We start from the raw sequence: 19289 nt of genomic DNA, 5'->3' as shown, positions 1-19289 counted from the left end.
CCACTGCTGAGGCCCCTGGGGAGGGAGTACTTAGGAGGCACGGGGAGATTCGGTCCTGTGCCCCCATTTCCGGGCCTCCACCCACACTCCGCCCAAACTCCGGGCCCCTCTCTTCCCGCCCCCCACCCTACCACAAAACCCCAACCCATCATATCCCCTCTCTGAGCTCCACCCAGCCCAGGCAGAGCCCATTATTCGGCTCCCCAGGTCCCCTCGACAGTCAGCACCGCCACCCATCTTACTCCAAAGGGTTTATTGAGACAAGTTTCACATCCAAGTCCAGGGCAGAGGGGAGGGGGCTTATAAACAGGAACCTGGAAGGGGGCCTGAGGACTCAGGGCGGGACCCAAAAAAAGAGAGTGAAATAAATAGAGGAAGAGAGTGGAGGACCAGGAAAGAAGACACAGACTATCACACAGTGATAACGACATGAGGGTGGGGGGGGGCAGGGCTCCATTAACATCCCATTTATTTATACAGATATACAGGGAGTTGTGGGGGACCCCTCCAGCCTCCATGCCCCAGAGAGGGGCAAACAAGGGGCATCTCTCCCCATGGGTGACCCTGTGGGGGCTGGGGGGCTGCCCCTGGAAGGAGTGCTGGGAGCGGTGGGGGAGGTAGGGGTGGGCACCTCCCCTGAGGGCATCACCTGCTCCCCGGGGGGTTACTGGCCCTGGAGGTGCTGGGTAGTGTCTGGAAAGCTGTGTTGAGGGAACTGGAGGGGAGGGTGGTGGGAGTGCTTCTGGGGTGGGCCAGGCCGGGCACTCTGCCTGAGGACAGCCCGGGGTCCAGCTGGCTCCACAGCTTCCCAGGGGGTCAACCACAGAGCAGGGGCGCCTGGAGCTCCTCCCAGCACAGCTGCCACTCAGGTTTGGGAAGATGGGAGAGGGGGGTTGGGGGTTCAAAGAGAGAACCTGGCACCTTCTGGCATCTTGGAAAAGCTGATCCCCAAGGACACCCAGCCCCGGCTGTGCTGCACCCAAGAAGGCAGCTCAGAAAGCAGGACTGGGCGTCAGGGCACAGAGAGGAAGCTCCCGGAGGCCATCCCGGAGGGTGATTCCTGAAGGAGGCTGCTCCCCAGGCAGATGCTTGGGGAAGGGACGGCCATGGGGGATGGCCTCCTGGGGAAAGGGCCGTTAGCACCACCAGGTTCCCAGGCAGGCGGGAAGAGCCAGGCCTCCAGGCCTCCAGACTGAGGCTGGGAGTCACCTGAGTAGACAGAAGAGAAGGAAGACTGGAGCATGACACCCCAGGTACAAGAGGGAAGGCTACCTCGGCCCTCTCTCTTGATGCCCAGGAGCTACCTTGATGATTCTCACAAGGTAACCCCGGCTACCAGGACGTGGCACCCTCTAGGAGTGCCAGGTGAAGAGATGTGTCTGAGGTCTCACTAGGGGTGAGGATGCAAGGAGTTTCTGCCCTCCCAGACCAAGCCTCCTGCCCAGCCTCTCACCTCAGTCCCACCTGCCCGGCCCCACTCCCCAGCCGGTGTGGCAGCCAGGGTGGGGCCAGGTGGGCATCATACGAAGACCTTGGCCAGGGCATCGGCACCCGCACTGGCAATGAGGGCCTTGCTGGGGTGGCACGCGACAGCGTGAATAGCCTCTTCATGCTTCTTGCGGTGGGCTGTGATCTCCTGCACGCATGTTTTATTGTCCAGGCTCCACAGACGCAGGGAACAGTCGTGACCTACGCAGGTGTGGGAGCTGAAAGGGCTGCCCCCCAGGACAAACCCCAGCTCCTCCAAACCTCACCCTCTGGATGAGCTGGCCTTGGCACTGGATAAAGGGCCCATCTTCTCCACGCACCTCTCAACACCCAGGCTGAGGGAGAATCCTTTTGGCCTAGCCTGCTATCCATCATCTAGTTACCAAGTATTCACTGGGGACCTGTGTACTAGGCTAACCTCCCCAAGCCCAGGGCTGTTGACGTTCCGATGTGGCAGACGGTAAATAAAACAGAAAGAATGATGCCAGATGGTCAGCAGCACTGTGGATACAGGCTGGTCAGGGTGAGGACAGAAGGGCTAAGGGGAAACCAGGAGGAAGAGTCTTGCGGGCAGCAAGGCCAAGGGAAGGTTTGGAGGACTGGCAGGAGGTGGATATGGCAGTAGCAGCCTGAGCAGGAGTATGGGGAGGAGGAAGAGGTGGTCAGAGAGTGAGGAGCAGACAGGACTGGGCCTTGGGGCATGAGCCACCTCTGGAGATGACCTGACTTACATGTTAGAAGGAACAGCTGGCTGTGGTGGAGACTGGCTCTATTTGTCCTTTACAGTGGGGGGGTCCCAGGCCCTGTCCCAAACCCTCTCTCCCCTGGACTTGATGCTACTGACCACTCCCTCTACCATCATCCTTAGAGACAGCTGCTGCCGTCACACGGAAGATGAAGAACAGGCTTGTTGGGTGCCCGAGCCCGTCCACCTGCTCTGTCATCCCATGCACTTGCTGGCTCATGAGCTCCCACAAGCTCGGTTGGTAGGGAGCAGAAGTGAGTGGAAGAAGGCCCCTTGCCCATGGCCTCTCTGATGGCCCAGGCACACCCTCCACCTCCCTGGGGAGCAACGGCCCCTTTTCCACCTGCCCACGTCCCACCCCGTCCTGAGGCACAGCTCCACAGGAGCTGGGCTTCAGTGCTCTTATCCACAGAAAGCACGTGGTGGCAAATGCTAAAGATCCCATGGGGACTGAGAGACCCCAACTTCATTCCTGCAACCAACCCACCAGGCCGCAACCAAAACATGTAACTTCTCTGAGCCTGTCCACATCTGCACGGCGGGTACAACACACCCACCCAAGAGGATTATCTGGATGAAAGGAGATAGAGGCAAATGCCTCCAGGCGGCTCTACCCAGAGGCTCCCTGCCAGTTCCCCTGCCTCAGGGAGCCCCGGAGTACTCCCTTGTGACCAGTGCCCACATCTCTTCCTCTTCTGCTCCCACACACCCTTGCTCTTTAGGGAGTCAGGAGCATCCGGACTTACTTCCCGACATCAGGAACACGCCGTTGGGGTCCACGGCAAGGCAGGTGACCGCGTCCAGGTGGGCAACCATGGAGTGCACAGATTTCCCTGAGAGGAGAAAGGGTGGGTGGCAGGTTACTTCCTCTCAGCATCTTGCCTGGGAAGGTGATGGCCCAGACAAAACGCTGAGAGCCTGCAGCGTGGGCACCAGGAGCTCTGCTATCTGGGCAGGCCCTGCCATGAGCATGAGTGAATGGTGGATGGAGAAGGTGGGGCCTCACCTGTCCGGCTGTCCAGGAAGCGGATGCCTCTGTCGTCGTGGGCAGTGATGGTGAGGGGCTGGTTTGGGTGACTCACCACCTGGTTGATCTGGGTTGGGCCTGGAAGGCAAGGAGGAGGGAAGGACGAGAGGAGAACCACGGCCCTACAGCCCTGCCCTATGCCTAGCTGTCCAGGAGGACTGGGCCCCCAGGGCTCTCCTGCTCAGGGTCATAGTACTTCCTCTGTAACCTAGGCACCGTGCCCCACCTGGGGTGGCACAGCCACCCACATGGAGCATCTGCTTTGCCAAGAGGCCTGATGATCTCTGTTCCCTCAGCCTTCCCAAGAGCCCCTCGCTGGCCACAACAGTGGCAGCTGGGACTTTACCTCCATCTGACACACAGCCCCCCGCAAGGGGGTAGGGAAAATGTCTTCTGTTCACTGGACATCGGGTCACCAAAGCCATAGGAGGGACTGAGGCCTGGGAAGCACTCAGATACTAGCCCCCGGCCCTGGGGCCCCCTCTTACCGCTGCTCCCCCGGGATTCCAGCGAAAGGAGGGCACTGCCAGCCTCCAGGTCATATAAGACAGTGTCGCCAGAGCGGAAGGAGGCCACAATGTGGGCAGGCTCGGTGCTGGTGAAGGCCACTGAGGTGGGGATCCCATGATCTGAGGGTAGAGGAGAAGAAAGGCTGCCTAACAAACCTGGTCCTGCCCCAGGGCTGTGGGACAGGACTTGGGAAAGCTGGGCCCTTGTCAGGAGTAACGCTCCTGCAGGGGCCTCCAATTATACAGCTCCTCTATGAGGTGTCGGCAGCCCTCACTCACCACTAGCTGTGAGGAAGGTACAGAGGCAGGCTGGGCTGCTGCTGGGATCCCAGATACGGATAGTGCCATCAGCAGAGCAGGAAGCCAGGCGCTGGGAGGCGGGACTGAAGGCTAGGCCCCATACAGCATCCCCGTGGCCCTCCAGGACATGGCTCAGCACGCTTGGGTCTGGACGTACCAAAGGGAGACAACGGGCTACGTCAGGGCTGCCAGCTCCAACCTAGACAGCTGAGAGCCAGGCAGCTGGGCTGGGTCCACCCATTCACCCAGCTTCATACCTAGAGTCCTCATGGGCTCAGAGCTGTTACCCCTGGAACCTGCCCCTGCTAGCCACTCACACTCTGCCCACTAACACTTCTGGGAAGATTTTAGGACTCTGAAGGCAATCCAGAATGGAAGCTCCAGAGGGCAGGGATTATTCCCCCCTGTTCACTGCCATCCCCACAGGACCCATGGATAGTGCCTGGCACAAAGTAGGTGCTTGGGACACGATTTTTAGGACTTAGTGAAGGGGAGAAAGAACAATGGTGGCTTTGAGGCCCCAAGAACCTTTGCAGCCTGGGCCCTATTGGTTGGCCCCACCCATGCTCCCTGCAGTCTTTTCTGCCCAGAGCACAAGCCCTGCCCACTCTCTCCAAAGCTCCCTAGCCCTTCTCACCCCTGCCTCCCTGCTCACTGAAGTCCACACGGGGTGCTCAGTCAGGCCCTGCTGACGTCACACCCGTGCGTGGCAGCTTGCATGGCCCTGAGCACATACTACCTGGGACTGACCCTTGACCTTTCACAGGGTGGGACTGTTCTTAGGAAAACTGTGTCTTCTTCAAGGGAAGACACATACCTCTGAATTCTGTCTGCCATAACAACTGCTACACAGAGCCATGCATGTCATCAAAGTTATCAAAAGAGATGTCAGAGGATAGGCGACACACTTAACAGAAGTGACAGTGTAATCACTTCTCCACTTAACTTTTAAAGGTGCACCAAGAATCAAGGGCGAACTCCCTACAACCTGGCCCAACTAACCTCTCCCCCTCCCCTGCTCTACTGTTCCTCACTCCTGCACTCAGCCACCAGAAGGCTTTGCACATGCTGGGGCCCGGGCCCAGTGCTGACTCAGAGTCCGCTCACCCACCAGCCCCTCTAGGAAACCGTTCCCCAAAGCCATCTCTTTCTTGCCTCAGCCTGTCTGACCCGTCACATGCTGAACACACTGCTCTATGCTCCCTCCCCTGGGCTGGGGGTGTACAGTTAGGCACAGGTGGATGCTGAGGGAATGCAGAAGCTCCTGTGGACACGGGGGCATGAGGGGAGGTGCAGACAGGAGGAGGGAGCTGTCCTCACCATAACCGTCATAGGGGTCCATGTTGAGGTCCGGAATCTTCCAGCTGTGGATGCGGGCATCTGCCCCACCACTGTAACAGCATTCGCTATTGCTGCCCATGGCTACTGCCAATACAGGACCCCTACAGGATGCAGAGGTGGTGAAGGGGAGATGAAAAACTCCATCTCACTCCTTTCCAGGCTCCCCACGATGGGACCTTGAAGTCCAATGCTAGATTTTTCAAGGATGGTCAAAAGAATTCAGCATCTGGGGCTCTGGTTGTGCCAACCAGGCCTGCCTTCCCCCAACTCCCCATGCCTGTTTCCTTCTCTTGAAGGGTGAGCTGAGAACCAGCTCTGGGACACTTGGTCTGCAGAGCACAAGGATCAAGGGGGTGCGTGTGCAGAGGGCATTTGGCCCCCTGGGGTAGCAGTGAGTGGGCCAGGAGCCAGACTGCCTTTGGGGGGCACTTCCCTACCTGTGAGCCCGGAAGGCATGGATAGGTTCCACATCTAGTGCAGCATTCCTGTGGGGAGGCAGAGGAGCCAGATGTCACTGAGAGGCCCTCATCACTCAGAACTCTACCTCCCCCTCTGGGGTTGTCGCCCTTACTTCTTGGCTGTGACAGCCTTCTGTAGGTTCCAGAGCTTCAGTGTGCCATCTTCAGAGGCGGTGAGCAAGGCAGACTGGCTGTGGTGGAAAGCCAGGGAGCGCACGCCGTCGTAGTGTGAGCGGAGAGTGAACTTGGGGTTCCATGTCTTCTTAAAGGCATCTTTGCTGTCAGAGAGCTAGAGTGGGGGGAGCTCAGTGTCCCAGCAGTCCTGTGGATGCCAACTGGCATCCAGGATATCAAGGATCTGCCCCTTCCCTACCCAAACCCACGTGGAGCATCCTCACACACTGGGCTCCAGCCCCAAGCACCCTGTGTGCAGCACCCCTCTGAACACTCAGTTCAGAGGGGGCCTGGGGAAGACAGGCAGATCACCCCACAGTGCACAGGAACTATGAACTAGAAGCAGTGCTAGGAATTAAAAATGAACTGGGAAGAGACACCCAAGCAGCCTGACTGCCTCTGTGGCAGTCAGTAAGGCATTCCTGAGGGGACACCAAAGGAACCAAAGGAACAGGACTTAACCAGATCCAGGGAGGGGAATGAAGGAGAACACTGCATGTGCAAAAGTCCCTGTGGCTGCCAGAGCAGATCTAGAGCCTGAGAGGAGGCCCTGGTTACAAAGCAAGGGACAAAGTGACAGAAGCTGAGACCAGAGCCACGTTTGTGAACTGACATGGACTGGAAAGATGTGAATGGCTGCAGAGAAGCTAAGGGGTCACAAGAGAATCCTCTTAGGACAACAGGAGGCCACAGAGACCACACATTAGGGGTATTCTAGAGTCACTGTACATGCCCTGGGAGGTGGTGGTGTTGCTCTGTGCATGGAGGATTCAGGAGCAGCCAACTGGGAAAGATGATGAGCAGACTGTCAGGCAAGACTCAGTGTCCTGTCCCAACATAAGGTTCACACCACCTAACCAACCCCCTTTCACGTGGGCTCTCTCCCCCATGGTCCCCACCTGCACCATCACCACTGCCCTAGCTCTTTAGGGCCAAAGGCTCTGCCGCTACACGGTTACCCCCTCACGGGCACATCCCCTGCTCAAAGCCTCCATCTTGGCCCCACTTCCTGGCATCCTACAGCAGTGCCTCCAACCCTGCTGGCATCACCAACCACTTGAAATTCTGCTACAAGCCATGGTGGTGTTCTGCTTCAGGGAAATGCACACACACCCCCGATTCAGAAACTATCAGCGAGCCAGAGGCCCCTCTGTGGGTACTGGGCTCAGAACACTGGCCCTGTTGTTTCCTTTCCTCTGGCCCATTGGCCACCAGCCCCACTTGCACCTCGTTTTGGGGTTTCTGGCCACAAAGGTCAGTTCAATGCCCATCTCCTGTCCAGACCATCTTCCCTGCACCGTGCTGACCCTGGGCCCCCTTCCTTGCTGCCAGCCTGCGGGAGGCCAGGACTTGAGATGCACGTAAGCCACAGGTGGAAGGGAGTGTGGCCTGAAGGAGTTGAGTGCCGGCTACACCCCAGTGTCTTCCAGGCCCTGCACCTCAGTAACCTCCCTAAGCCCCCTCAGCCCTGTCTGCACCCCTCCGTAAACCAGGGTGAGCTGCTGAATGACCTCACAGCATCCTCTCACTAGTGGACTGAGCGCAGCAGGCAAGGCACCCAGTAACAGCTCAGCGAGAGCAGGCACAGCATAGGATGCCCAAGGAGGCCCCTCGGGGGAACAGGCAGCCCGAGAACTTACATCACAGCTGAGGTCGTTGTCGTTGGTGACGGTGAGATCTGCCAAGTCCCCCAGGCTCACCTCCCCGCCCCCGATAGTGTCCATGATGAAAACGTCTGAGGAGAAGCCAAAGGAACCTGGTAGGGGGAGGGGAGGCGGGGGCAGAGAGGGGTGGGGGGAGAGAGAGAGAGAGAGAGAGAGAGAGAGAGAGAGAAGCAGAGAAGGAGGTAAGGAGTCAGAGAGCCAGGGAGAGGACAAGATCAAGAATCACAGCTGGAAAGAGAGAGACAGGGAGAGACAGACAGACAGACAGGGCAGGACAGACAAAAAGAGAGGGAGACAGACAGACAGACGAACTTTTGCGACAGGGAGGCTGCAGACTAGAGGCCAGGCTTTGACCCTGAGGACACAGAAGCCCCGGGCTTAGCTCTGCAGCACCCCTATGCCATGGTGCCCCAGGGGACCGGGCCAGGGTGCAGGGGCCTCTTACCTTCGTGTGGCCGGGGCTGGGGTGTGCCAGGAGGGGGACCAGTCACTTTAGGGGGCAGCCCATCCACATCCCGAAGGTCGGCCAAAATGCCTTGGAGTTTAACCCGCCGGCTTTCTGCAGGGACAAAAGTCCAGGGCTGGAGTTGCCCACCAGTTCCACCCAGCTGCTAGAAGCCCCTCCTGTAAATGTGAGGCAGTCAGGAAGCCCCGGTCCCAGAGAGTACTGGGGTTCCAGGTGGGAGTGGGGGACGGGCAGAGGGGACACAGTGAGCTGAGACCCTCTGTGGTCCCAGCCATCCTATGTGACCGCTAAGGGCCTTGTGGCTCAGAGTCACGGAACGGGAGGAAGATGCAGCACTGCCCTGTCAGCCTCTCCCCACCAGGTTCTCATCCGGTTTCTCCCTGAGGGCCGCTGAGACCTAGACTCTCAGGGAGGGCTGGAGACCCCCCTCAGGGAGGGCTGGAGACCCCACTCCGGGAAGCACTGGGCCTTCTGCATCCCCGCAGGGATTTTCCAGGGAAGGGGTGAGGGCCTGGCCACCACAGTGTCGGCCTCCTGCTCTCCTTGGCCACCCTCCTTTCAGGAAGCGTATCCGTCCGGTGGAGACCCTGGGGCAGGAAGCAGCTGCAGGCGGCTGTGTGTGCCTCTACCTCGCCTGGTAAGGAAAGCTGGCCAGGAAATTCCGCTTACCCAGCTCATGGTGGGTCCCCTCTCCCGTGCATCGTCGAGGGTCTGGGGAGCCCTCCCCCTCCTCTCCTGAGCCCAAGAAATCGAACTCATTGATGGCATCCTCAGAGTCATCCTCCTCGTCCTCGTCCTCCATCTCGGGCACTAGGGCTTTGGAGGGAAGCTGGGCATGGAGAAAGCCAGACAGGTCAGGAGGCTCTGGCCCAGAGCCCAAGCCCACCCAGTCTCCAGGGCAGAGAAGCCAGGGTTCCTGGCCTCCACCTCACCCTGCGCCCTGCTTAGAAGCATCCTGCGTGCCAGCCACCAGCTCCCCTTCCCTTCCTTCAGTGTCCTTCCCCCTGCAGGGCTCCCACACACACACTTTGGCAGCTGTGCTCCCCCTGCTGGAAGCCTTCAAAGGCTGCTCCTTACTAGGGCCAGGGAACTGGCAGTCCCCTACCAGGGCTTTGCCCACCTCTTCCCCATCACTACTACCTCCTCTTCTGATTCCTCCCAGGACCCTCCTCCTGACTCCTGCCCTCTTCCCATTCCCTCCCCTGCTACAACCCCCACCCCCTCAGCACAGTACTTCTCAGTACTTCACAGTACTTCTCAGTACTTCTTATCTCAAGTGAGATAGTCTGTTTTAGGACAGAAGAGAAAGATACGTGTGCCTACATGCACAAGTGTGTGTATGGAGGCGCACAATTCAAGTGGGAACAGATGCCTGGGTAGAGCAGTCGCGCCAGCTTCTGTGACTTATTCAGCGCACTAGGCAAGCATCCCACGTGACTTCACCAGCTTGTGAACAGTTATCATTGCTGCACTTAATGTGAGCAAACAGGCTGAAGCAGGGAAACCCTGCACCTCAGGTTCCCACTCCAAGATACACTAACACAGCTCCAGACCGTGAGCCTCCCAAGAGTTCTGAGTCTTCCTTAAAACTTTCTTGGGTGCCTCAAGCTTTGTTTTCTCACATGACAAGCGCATGCTACTTTTGGGACGAGAGAAGACAGCACTGCTCTTCCATCCTGAGATGTAGGACTCCAGGGCAGGTGAGTGCCAGTGTTCCTCCCCGTCAGTCTTAAAGCAATGCTAAGAACCAAACCTCTTGTGTTCCTTGATTCGTGCACCTCAACCTAGCCCAGACTTGGGATTTCAGGGCAGCATGGCATCTGCATTTCCCCACATGAATGCCTTTCACACACAGCCTTCTACAATGACATCTTGTATATGACCCTTTACCCTCTCATGATGCAGTTATCACTACATTGTGCACAAAGTGCCATCCAGGGGCTGTATGCTCAGAACCTCAAAGACCACAGAAAATGGCTTTAGGGAGCCCCAGAATTTTCACAAACAGTTCTGATCGCTGACTTTTGCTTTAAGTGCTGGCTTAAGAACACACCCTACTCCAGCACTGGGGTCTGACTACCACTAGCCTCAAATACTGCCTCTTCCAGGGATGCTTCTCCCTCTAAAAGTGTTCCCTGACTAGATCAAGTTCAGGGCACCCCCAAGGGCCTGCCTCAGTCAGACTGCAAGCCCCCTGAAGGTGTGGTCGATCTGCCCACAGGCTCAGCACTCCAAGCTGGGACTGGAGTCAAAACTGCTCAGGCATCTGGGAGGGGCCAGCCTCTGGCCTGTATGGGAGGGCCAAGGGACAGGTCAGGGTGACCTCCTCTTCCTTCTCTATGGAAGACCCGGGATCCAGGTTTAGGCAGCACACCAGGAGAGGCAAGGGGGGTGCACTGGGGCTCCACAGGAGGATGGCCACATTAACAGGCATTCTCAGGGTCTCAAAAGAGAGGGTGCCTGTCTATTTCTGTTCTGCCCTCTGGGCACAGCACTGCTCATACTGCCACCACTGATCACTTGGTACGGCCAGCCATAGGGGAGCCAAGGGCTTTGTGTGCATGAGTTCATGTTAATTAAATCCTCAACAACCCAGAGCCAGGGACTCTGGTATCATGGCTAAGACATGCCCAAAGGCACAGAGCCAGGCCAGCAGCCACTCCTGGAGTCTCGGAGGTCTTTGGAGTCAGTCTGGTCACTGCAGGTGCGTGGGGGGAGAGTGCAGGCTGTGGAGGCATGAGACCCCTGCATAATAAGCCACCCCAAAGGGTCTGCGGGACAAGCGTGGTGACAGGCACGAAGTCCTAAGGGAGTACAGTCAGCAATGATCTCTGCTAAGAGGAGCAGAGAGGGGCGGGCAGGCTTCCCAGAGGAAGATGCGGTAAGAGCTGAGAGAGGAGTGAAAATCCCAATAGGGGCTCAGGGCCATCCTGACTTTCCTGTAACACAGCTCTAGTGTGCTGGCTCTATGCACTCCCTGAGAGCCCATGCCAGGCGGGACCCTGGGCTGAGCCAAACGGGGACACTGGAGACAGAGCGGCCAAGACAGAGCTAGTGCTGTACAGCCATGGGGACAGCAGGCAGGGAGGGCCTGGGGTGGTCAGGGTCCAGATGGCTCCAACTCTGCCAGGGGAAGGGGAGGAAGGGTGGGCAAGAGGTCAGAAAGGGCTGCCTGGAGGAGGGGTGCTAGCTAAGGTGAGGCTGTAGGAGGCAGGGAGGGGTTCTGATGGGAAGCCCACACAGAGGGCCCCCTGCATGGGCACGCCGCTAGCCACACATTCACCCACACCAGGGACCGGACCTCTGTCTCCGCATCGTTGCTGTTGGCACAGAGCTACACCCACAAATGCCCAAACTGGCGTTTATCAGATAGGGGAGCCCAGGCCCTGCCTGAGGTTAGGGCTGCTAAAATGGCAGGAGCACAGTGGCTCGGAAAATTGAGGAGCAAGGGTTAAACGGGGTGGGAGCCATTACCGTGAAGCCAAGTTGAGACCTGAACTCTACCCTGCAGGCAGTGCCCTGGGCTTAGGCCCTGACACAAGAGCACACTGGACACTTGCACCTACAAAGTCCCCATGGGACCCCAACCTGGCCCCAGGCTGGGGCCAGGGCCCTGCCACATCCACTCTAGGTGCTGGGGAGAGAAGATCAAGGAAACCCCTGCAGTCCCTGCCTGACAGAGCTCACAATCTATTGAAGGAGAAGACAGAGAGCCACAACCATGCCAAAAATATCTCTGTGCGACCACGATGAGGCTAGGCCAAGAGAGAGGGCTGTGAGAGGGCAGTGCATGGCTGGCCCAGTCTGGAGAGAGTTCAGGTCTCTCCAGAAAGAATGTGAAAGCTGAAGGGAAGATGGAAGACAGGAGTTAGGTGACACAGTACTGAGGCAGGGCTTGGCTGGAGAGGGGATGAGGACCCTGGGAAAGGACAGGGTCAGGCCACACACAAACCATGCCACAAAGGGAGCTCCAAGAGCACCCATAGGTGATCTACTATCTGCAGCTGATCCACAAAGCAGGTGGCCCCCTGGAGGCGGAAGGGGAGGGAAGCGCACCTTCACACGCTGCTTCTTGTGCTGTACGCTGTCCAGCTCATCGTCCTCATCACTGTCCTCGTCCTCACAATTCTGCAGGAAGGGGATCTGCTCCAGCACCGAACCACTCAGGCGTTCTTTGCCATCTTTGCCTGCCGCATTCCTGCCCATGACAGGGGGACAAAGGGGGCATTAGTCCTGCCAGGTGACAGAGCTCGGATAGGAAGGTGCCAAATCACCATGGCCAGAGCCTCGACCCAGCCCTCAAGGGGACTGAGCCCACTGTGACCTCAGAGAAGCCTGGACTCTGATCACATACAGGGCTCCCTCCAATCCCGGCCTCCACCTGACCCTCATTCACCTAGACCTGACCACCCTTACTTGGACCACGCACTGGGTCCAACTACTGAGCTCTGAGCTGCCGCCCCACCACACATCTGCCTGCACATACTGAGTCAGGGGAGTTGGACAGAGTATGCGCCACTGACTGAGCAGCCCCCTTTCCCACAGCCCGGGCAAACCACAGGCGCAGGTCAGGCAAGTGGCAGACATACCCGGCAGGAAAGAGGAACCGGTCATTGTGCAAATGTTTGTGTCCCTATTGCCAGCCTTGCCGCCAATAAGCCTGTACCCTCGGACTGACAGATGGCCTCCTGTTTCCACTCCTGGCCGACTACCTAACGACCCTGGATAATATGTTTTAACAAAGGAAATATCTGCCAAACCGGAGTCCAGGGTAGAAAAGTGGGTGGAATTCAGAGTTTGGATAAATGCAAACATCCTCCTTTCTTGCTGCTAGGTCGATGCCCTAGAGTTCTTGCCAACTGCCCAGGTATGTGGTTACTGCCTGGAGGACACATCTCTCCTCCAGGTTGCCAGATACAGCACTCCCTTCCCAGCCACCATGTGCACAGCCTCTGGCAACGAAGCAGGTCTGTGCTCTGCTGTTGGACACCACTCAGGTTTCCTCCTCAATACTGGCTGCACGAGCTCAGCCTCCTTTGCTGTCGCTTCTAGCTTCCAAATCCCACCTGCATGCTGGTGACCTAGAGGTGAGTTTGGAGTCCAGCCCCACCCAGCTCGCTCCAGGCTGGCTCCTATCACCCGTCCTGGGGGCGACCCAGAACCACAAACTCCACCCGCCCTTTGCAGCCCCGATGTCCCTTCCACTCCTTGTCCTTCCCACTGCAGTTGATGATGCTCCCATCACTTGGACCAAGCCCCATAGCCACCCCCTCATTTCCTTCCTCTCCCCTATGTTCATTTCTTTAAAAAGAAAACCCACGGAGAGAGAGGCTGGCCACTTCTCACCCCTGCCGCTCACAGCCCCCACCTCTTGCCTGGATGGCACAGAAGGCTCCTCACTGCTCTCCTGCTCCCAACGCTGCCCTACAGCTTCTCCTCGAAGCCGACCAGCTCACTAGATTGTGTCATACCCCTGCTCGAAACCACGGGCTTCCCACAACCCAGAGAGTAGAATCCGAATTCCCTATCGTGGCCACTATGGCCCATTTGATCTGACTCCTGAGATTTCAGCCTCACCACAGACCACAAGCCCCATGTGCTCACTTGCTACAGCCGCACTGGCCTTGCTACAGGTTCCTGAACATGCCCAGCGGAACCCTGATCATCGCCATTCCCTCTGCCTAGAACATGCTCCTTCTGGTACTTGTGTAGCTCACTGTCCCATTTCCTGCAGTTTTCTGCCCAGATGTCACCTCCATGAAGAGTGCCCCTCCCCCAACCATGCCATTTTCCCCACCTCTTTTTTCCCCCCTTTCTCTGCATGCTGAACATCAGCACCTGTCAAGTTATTTATGTTGACCAGTAACCAGAGAGGACACAAGGAACCTGGAAAAAGGAAAAAAAAGCTCCTTGGGGGGTGGAGGCCATTTCACACCCTGCCAGGCCCCAGTTTGCCACCCAGGGTCAGCCTCTAGTAGCTAAGCAGCATGAGGCCTGAGCCTCTGGAAGGCAGATGGGCTGGGCATGAGCTGTGGCACAGATCGGCTAGAACACGAGGCCACAGAGGGTACACACAGGGGGAACCAGAACAGGATCCAGGGATCTCGTGAAGGGCCCGAGAGGGCTCTGGAGCAAACCAGCCCATAATACACTCCAGGAAGGAAGTAGCCACCAGGGCAACCCAGCAGCACTGCTGGCTTTTCTGACACTGGCCTTCACCAGGAGGAGGGGAAGCAGAGGAACGAACCTGTCAGGGCTCACCAAGGGCTCACCTCTTGATCTGCTCTTCAATCTGTTTCACCAGCAGGGATTCACCGCCACTGAGGCCCCCGGGACCTGGTGTGGCCCTGGGGCCCCCTTCACTGGGCTCCACAGCCCCGTTGAGCTCCAATGAGCGGCCCAGCAGGGAGCGCACGCGTTTGGACCGCATATCCAGGATGGTGTCCGTGTACCCCACCTCTTCCAGGTACCTACAGGGAGACAGAACCAGTGCAGGTCAGGCCTCCCCAGCTTCTTTATATTCAATGGGGGCGGATGCAAACAGGGACAGGCTTTTTGGAGAAGCAGGTTAAGATTACATGCCAGTGTTTTAAATAAGCATAAACCTGACCTTACTGCTCCACTTTCAAGTCTATTTCCGGGGGAAGCCTTTATGTACCAGCACAGTGCAGTCACACAGATGCTAGAGGGGATGCTATATGGACAGCCAGACCGCAGGGGCCATGCTACATGCCCACCATGGGGGACTGTAGCCGCAAATGACTGATGGGGCCACAGAGGCACAAAATAAAGGAGGGGCAGAGGGCCAAGATGGCCATAATAAATGGCTTAACAAAAATCATAAGTTATGCGATCCACACAATTCATGTGTTGGTTAAAATAAAAAAAAAAAGCACTAACATGTGTACAAGTACAGGACACACGCAAACATATATTTGAAGTGTGCCCCCACGAGGCCTGGAAAGATACATACTCACTGCACTCGCAGAAACCTTCGACCTTCAACCTTCGGAATAGGGATTAGAGATCTAAAAGCAACCTTTGCAATTTACTCCACTCACTTCTACAAATGAGCGTTTATTACTTCCACAATTTAAAATAATGGAAGCTAGCTGGCACTGGTCTGAAAGTTACAAATAGAGAAAAAAATCAATTGTGCATATCTGTGGGTATCTGGTCCTCTGGAGGTTCGTTCAGAAGCCTTTTATGTTTACCATGCCCTGGTCCCTTTGGGACCCCTGGGCCTGTGCCTCACATGCTAGAGCATACCTGCCTTCACCTGCTGTCTCGTCCCAAGTGCCTACCCGTGGCCGAGGCCTCCTCCTCCTCACCAGAGGAGACACAGAGAAGCATGGTGGTGAAGATGCTGGGCTCTGGGTACAGACTGCCTGAGGTCACAAGACCCTCCATTTAAGAGTTACCCTCATCTTATGACAACACATGGCCTCCCTGCACTTCTGTTGTTAGGGGAATACTAGTAGTTGGCCACATGGGAATGCAAAACACTCAGCACAGGGCCAGGCACATAACAGGCACCTCGCAAGTGCTGCCTATTACAACTGTTTTGTCACTGCTGCTGGCACACACTGCAAGCTAGCAGGGCGCTTCCAGACATTCAGCTTGAGGAAATTGGGGATACGGACATATAACTTCCTGATGTTTGTCATACTACAGAACCATCTTTGATGAAATGCACAAGAAATGATTGGCTATGGGAAGTGATAGTTATCCCTGTGACTGGCAATTTTATGGTTCTTAAAATGATGCAACCTAACTAACTTATATGGAAGTCCGTAACACTTAACAAACATGATGCAGTATAAAACACCAAGAAGGGGAGTGCTTGCTTTTATGAAACACAGACTGGGCCCCACCAGAGACACCAAAATGCTTACAGGTGCGTGAGACTCCCTGGGTAGTGGTGGAATTATGAGTGATTTTTATGTGTGTGTGTTTCCCTATGTTTCTCGAGTTTTCTAAAACACACAAATCTCTTTAATACTAAAAAATAATTTGACATAACTTGTTTTTGTTTTGTTTTGGTTTTTGGTGGGCAACAAAGTTTATTGAGCTCCTAAAGGGAGGGGGGGGGCCAAGAGGGTTGCCCTACCCTTTTTTTTCTTTTATTTTTTTTTAATTTTTTTTATGTATTTATGATAGTCACAGAGAGAGAGAGGCAGAGACACAGGCAGAGGGAGAAGCAGGCTCCATGCACCAGGAGCCTGATGTGGGATTCGATCCCGGGTCTCCAGGATCGCGCCCTGGGCCAAAGGCAGGTGCCAAACCACTGCGCCACCCAGGGATCCCCTTTTTTTTCTTTTAAGTGAGAGACTTCTAGGCACCTGGGTGGTTTTTGTTTTTGTTTTCTAGATTTTATTTATTTATTTATTTTTTATTTATTTATTCATGAGAGACACACGGGGGGGGGGGGGGGGTAGACAAGGACACAGGCAGAGGGAGAAGCAGGCTCCATGCAGGGAGCCTGACGTGGGACTCGATCCTGAGTTTCCAGGACCAGGCCCTGGGCTGAAGGCGGCGCTAAACTGCTGAGCCACCAGGGCTGCCCCACCTGGGTGGTTTAGTAGGTCAAGCATCTGCTCTCAGCTCAAGTCATGATCCGAGGGTTCTAAGATCAAGTCCTGCATCAGGCTCTTTGTTCAATGAGGAGTCTGCTTCTCCCTCTGCCCCTCCCCACCACTCATGCCTGCTCTAGCTCTCTCTCAAATAAATCTTAAAAAAAAAAAAAAAAAAAGTGAGAGATATCTGGGGTCACTTCCCAGGAGTAGGGCCCCCCTACATCTGCCTTCTTAGCAAGTCTTCCCTCCCTCTCCAGGCTGGGCTCCATCCACAGAAGACAGGCCAAGAGAAACCCTGATAGTTCAGCATCCCACCCCCAGGGGAGTCAGGAAGGACTGCAGAGTCTTCAGACTTATCTCCCGAGCCAAACATGTCCTTCTCCCCAACACAGCCCAGCCCCCCTGTCCTGCACACTCACTGTCGGAGAAGCTGCCGCCCCTCCTTCCACACCAGCGGGCTGTTCTCCAGGGTGACCGACTCCACAGGGCCATTGGAGACTGGAGAATGGAGATAAAGGAGGCAGGCCGTCTTAGGGCAGCACCATGTACCTATCACCTCCTCCACCCTCCTCACCCTTCCACCCTCTTCAGTCACTATCAGTCACTGTCATAGATCCTACCAAGTCCCCTCCTGAGGGCACCCCTCCACACCCTCTACCTAGACTCCTGAGATTCTTCAAACCACCTCCCAGACTACCTTCAGACTCCCATCTACTTATGTCAGTTTTCCACACAGGAAGCTGGCACCGTTCTGAGAAAGTCTGCAAAGCACACTCTATACTTTGAATATGACTCTGCCACTCACCAGCTGTGTGACCTGGAGCAAGTTGGTTTACCTCTCTAAGCCTCAGCTTCCTCTTCTGAGAATACTAGTTAATACTAACAGCACTTAGCTCTTGGGATTGTGAAGATTAAATGAGATTGTGTTTATTTTGTTCATCAACTACTTATCAGGCATCGCATCTACTAAGCACCCAGCTAGGTATCCAGGCTACAACAGTAACAAAGACCCCTGCCTTTGTGGGACTCCTGTTGGTGGGAGGGGTCTGACGTAAAGAACATTACTGTTAACTGGCCCTGAAAGGCCTTGACGGGTCGCCCAGCCCCTCACTTCCACTGTACCACCCACCTGTTCCAGTCACACTCAGTAACTCCTCGTCTCCTAACATACCACCCTCTTTCATGTCGCCATGCTTCTGTACACGTGTCCCTCTACCTGGAACACCTGCCCTACCAACCTGGTGGTGAACAGAGCCCTCTTCCGAGGAGCTTAGAACATTAAGGACAGTGTCCATCTATTTCACAGAGGGACAGCAGGCAGGACTGGCCTACTTCACACTATCTAGCTCCCTTCCCAGTCAGGGCCCCACAGAGTAGCCCCTGAAGAGGGGAACTGAGAGTGAGGCTCAAATCCTCCCCAGCACCCGCTCCAGCCAAGTCAGCTTCCTGCGGAGCAAAGTAAAAAAGAGGTGGCCCAACTCTGCACAACTCCATCACACTGACTTCTGTTGCAGGGGATGGGGAACCCAAGTTGGGGAGATATGTGGGTGGGTACCTTGTTCTGCCAATTCTGGTTTCTTCTCCCCTTGGTTCAGGTCTGTTCCAAACTTCAATTTATGATATTTGGCCCTAAGAGAGCAAATTATTAATAGGTGACAGACGCAGAGGAGTATATAGGGCCAGCGCTCACCTCAGGGATCCCAGATCCCAGAGCCTCCCCGAGTCCCGATGAAGCAGTCACCTCCCCCCCTGCCGTGAAGAAGCGGTTCTGGTGGAAAAGGCACCACACATGGGATTATGAGGAATCCACTCTTTGGAGTCAGGCAGCCTGGGGTGCTACCCCAGCTCCAGGGGTCCCTGAAGACATCCTCACCCTCTGGAAGCCTCACCTGTACCCACAAGGTGGCTCAACGGGGTCAATGAGGCAACGTGCATACAGTGAGAGCCACCATCATGATAAATATTGTCCTTAGCCTTTATCCTGAACTCCACCTACTGTGTGTTGTTCTGTCCCTCTCTGCTACGATCAGACAATGATGGGCAATGGGGAAGAGAACACTGGATTGCAAACCTCCCAAGGCTGGAAGGCACTGCAGCCAGCCTCCAAACCCTGCCACTCAGGCCTGCCTTCTCAAAAGGACTCACCTCTCCTGTTTCAGCGCATATTCCAACATCTTGATCCGCCGTACCAGGTCTGTCTTGAGATTCTCTTGCCCTTTCCTTTCTCCCTGGAGGAAGGCCACCTGAGCCTGGGGGGACAGAAGGGAACAGGAGGACAGCCGGGCTCAGGTTCACTTAGGTGTGTCCCTCACTCACATAAGGACAATCAGCTCCAGCCCCTATTCCCACAATGACATGCAGCAGCCACTTCTTCAGGCGTGAAGACCCTGAGCCAGGGTTCAATGGAGCAGTGACAGGGCATGCTGGATCTGTTTCCAGAGTCCCCTGTCATGTGACCCACCATGAAAGAGCTGAGGAGGAGTCCTTAAGCCTTGAAATTAAAAGGGGTGACTTGGCCCCTGCCTTTTGGGGGAGAAGTCG

General features: G+C 56.0%; 1 protein-coding gene across 3 annotated transcripts in view; it reads right to left on the bottom strand.

Moving 5' to 3' along the window:
* Positions 1–238: 238 nt before the first annotated feature.
* Positions 239–19289, bottom strand: part of STRN4 (striatin 4) — a 27175-nt gene continuing 8124 nt past the window's right edge. For 2 of the 3 annotated variants that reach the window (XM_041742625.1, XM_041742627.1), the window contains 17 exons: positions 18894–18997; positions 18304–18377; positions 17168–17246; positions 14445–14642; positions 12229–12370; positions 8842–9001; positions 8152–8265; positions 7683–7798; positions 5982–6157; positions 5848–5895; positions 5390–5511; positions 4049–4216; positions 3749–3889; positions 3240–3338; positions 2980–3066; positions 1454–1689; positions 239–1209 (listed from right to left, as the gene is read on the bottom strand). In XM_041742625.1, the coding sequence (XP_041598559.1) occupies positions 1520–1689; positions 2980–3066; positions 3240–3338; positions 3749–3889; positions 4049–4216; positions 5390–5511; positions 5848–5895; positions 5982–6157; positions 7683–7798; positions 8152–8265; positions 8842–9001; positions 12229–12370; positions 14445–14642; positions 17168–17246; positions 18304–18377; positions 18894–18997 (1998 nt within the window). In that variant the 3' untranslated portion in view covers positions 239–1209; positions 1454–1519. The remainder of the gene's footprint in view (positions 1210–1453; positions 1690–2979; positions 3067–3239; positions 3339–3748; positions 3890–4048; positions 4217–5389; positions 5512–5847; positions 5896–5981; positions 6158–7682; positions 7799–8151; positions 8266–8841; positions 9002–12228; positions 12371–14444; positions 14643–17167; positions 17247–18303; positions 18378–18893; positions 18998–19289) is intronic. The other variant, XM_041742626.1, reaches the window with a different exon arrangement.

Source organism: Vulpes lagopus, chromosome 2 (genome assembly GCF_018345385.1).
Source record: "Vulpes lagopus strain Blue_001 chromosome 2, ASM1834538v1, whole genome shotgun sequence".
Taxonomy (NCBI): domain Eukaryota; kingdom Metazoa; phylum Chordata; class Mammalia; order Carnivora; family Canidae; genus Vulpes; species Vulpes lagopus.
The sequence above is the reverse complement of the archived record's forward strand: the minus strand, read 5'-3'. Positions and strand labels throughout refer to the sequence as shown.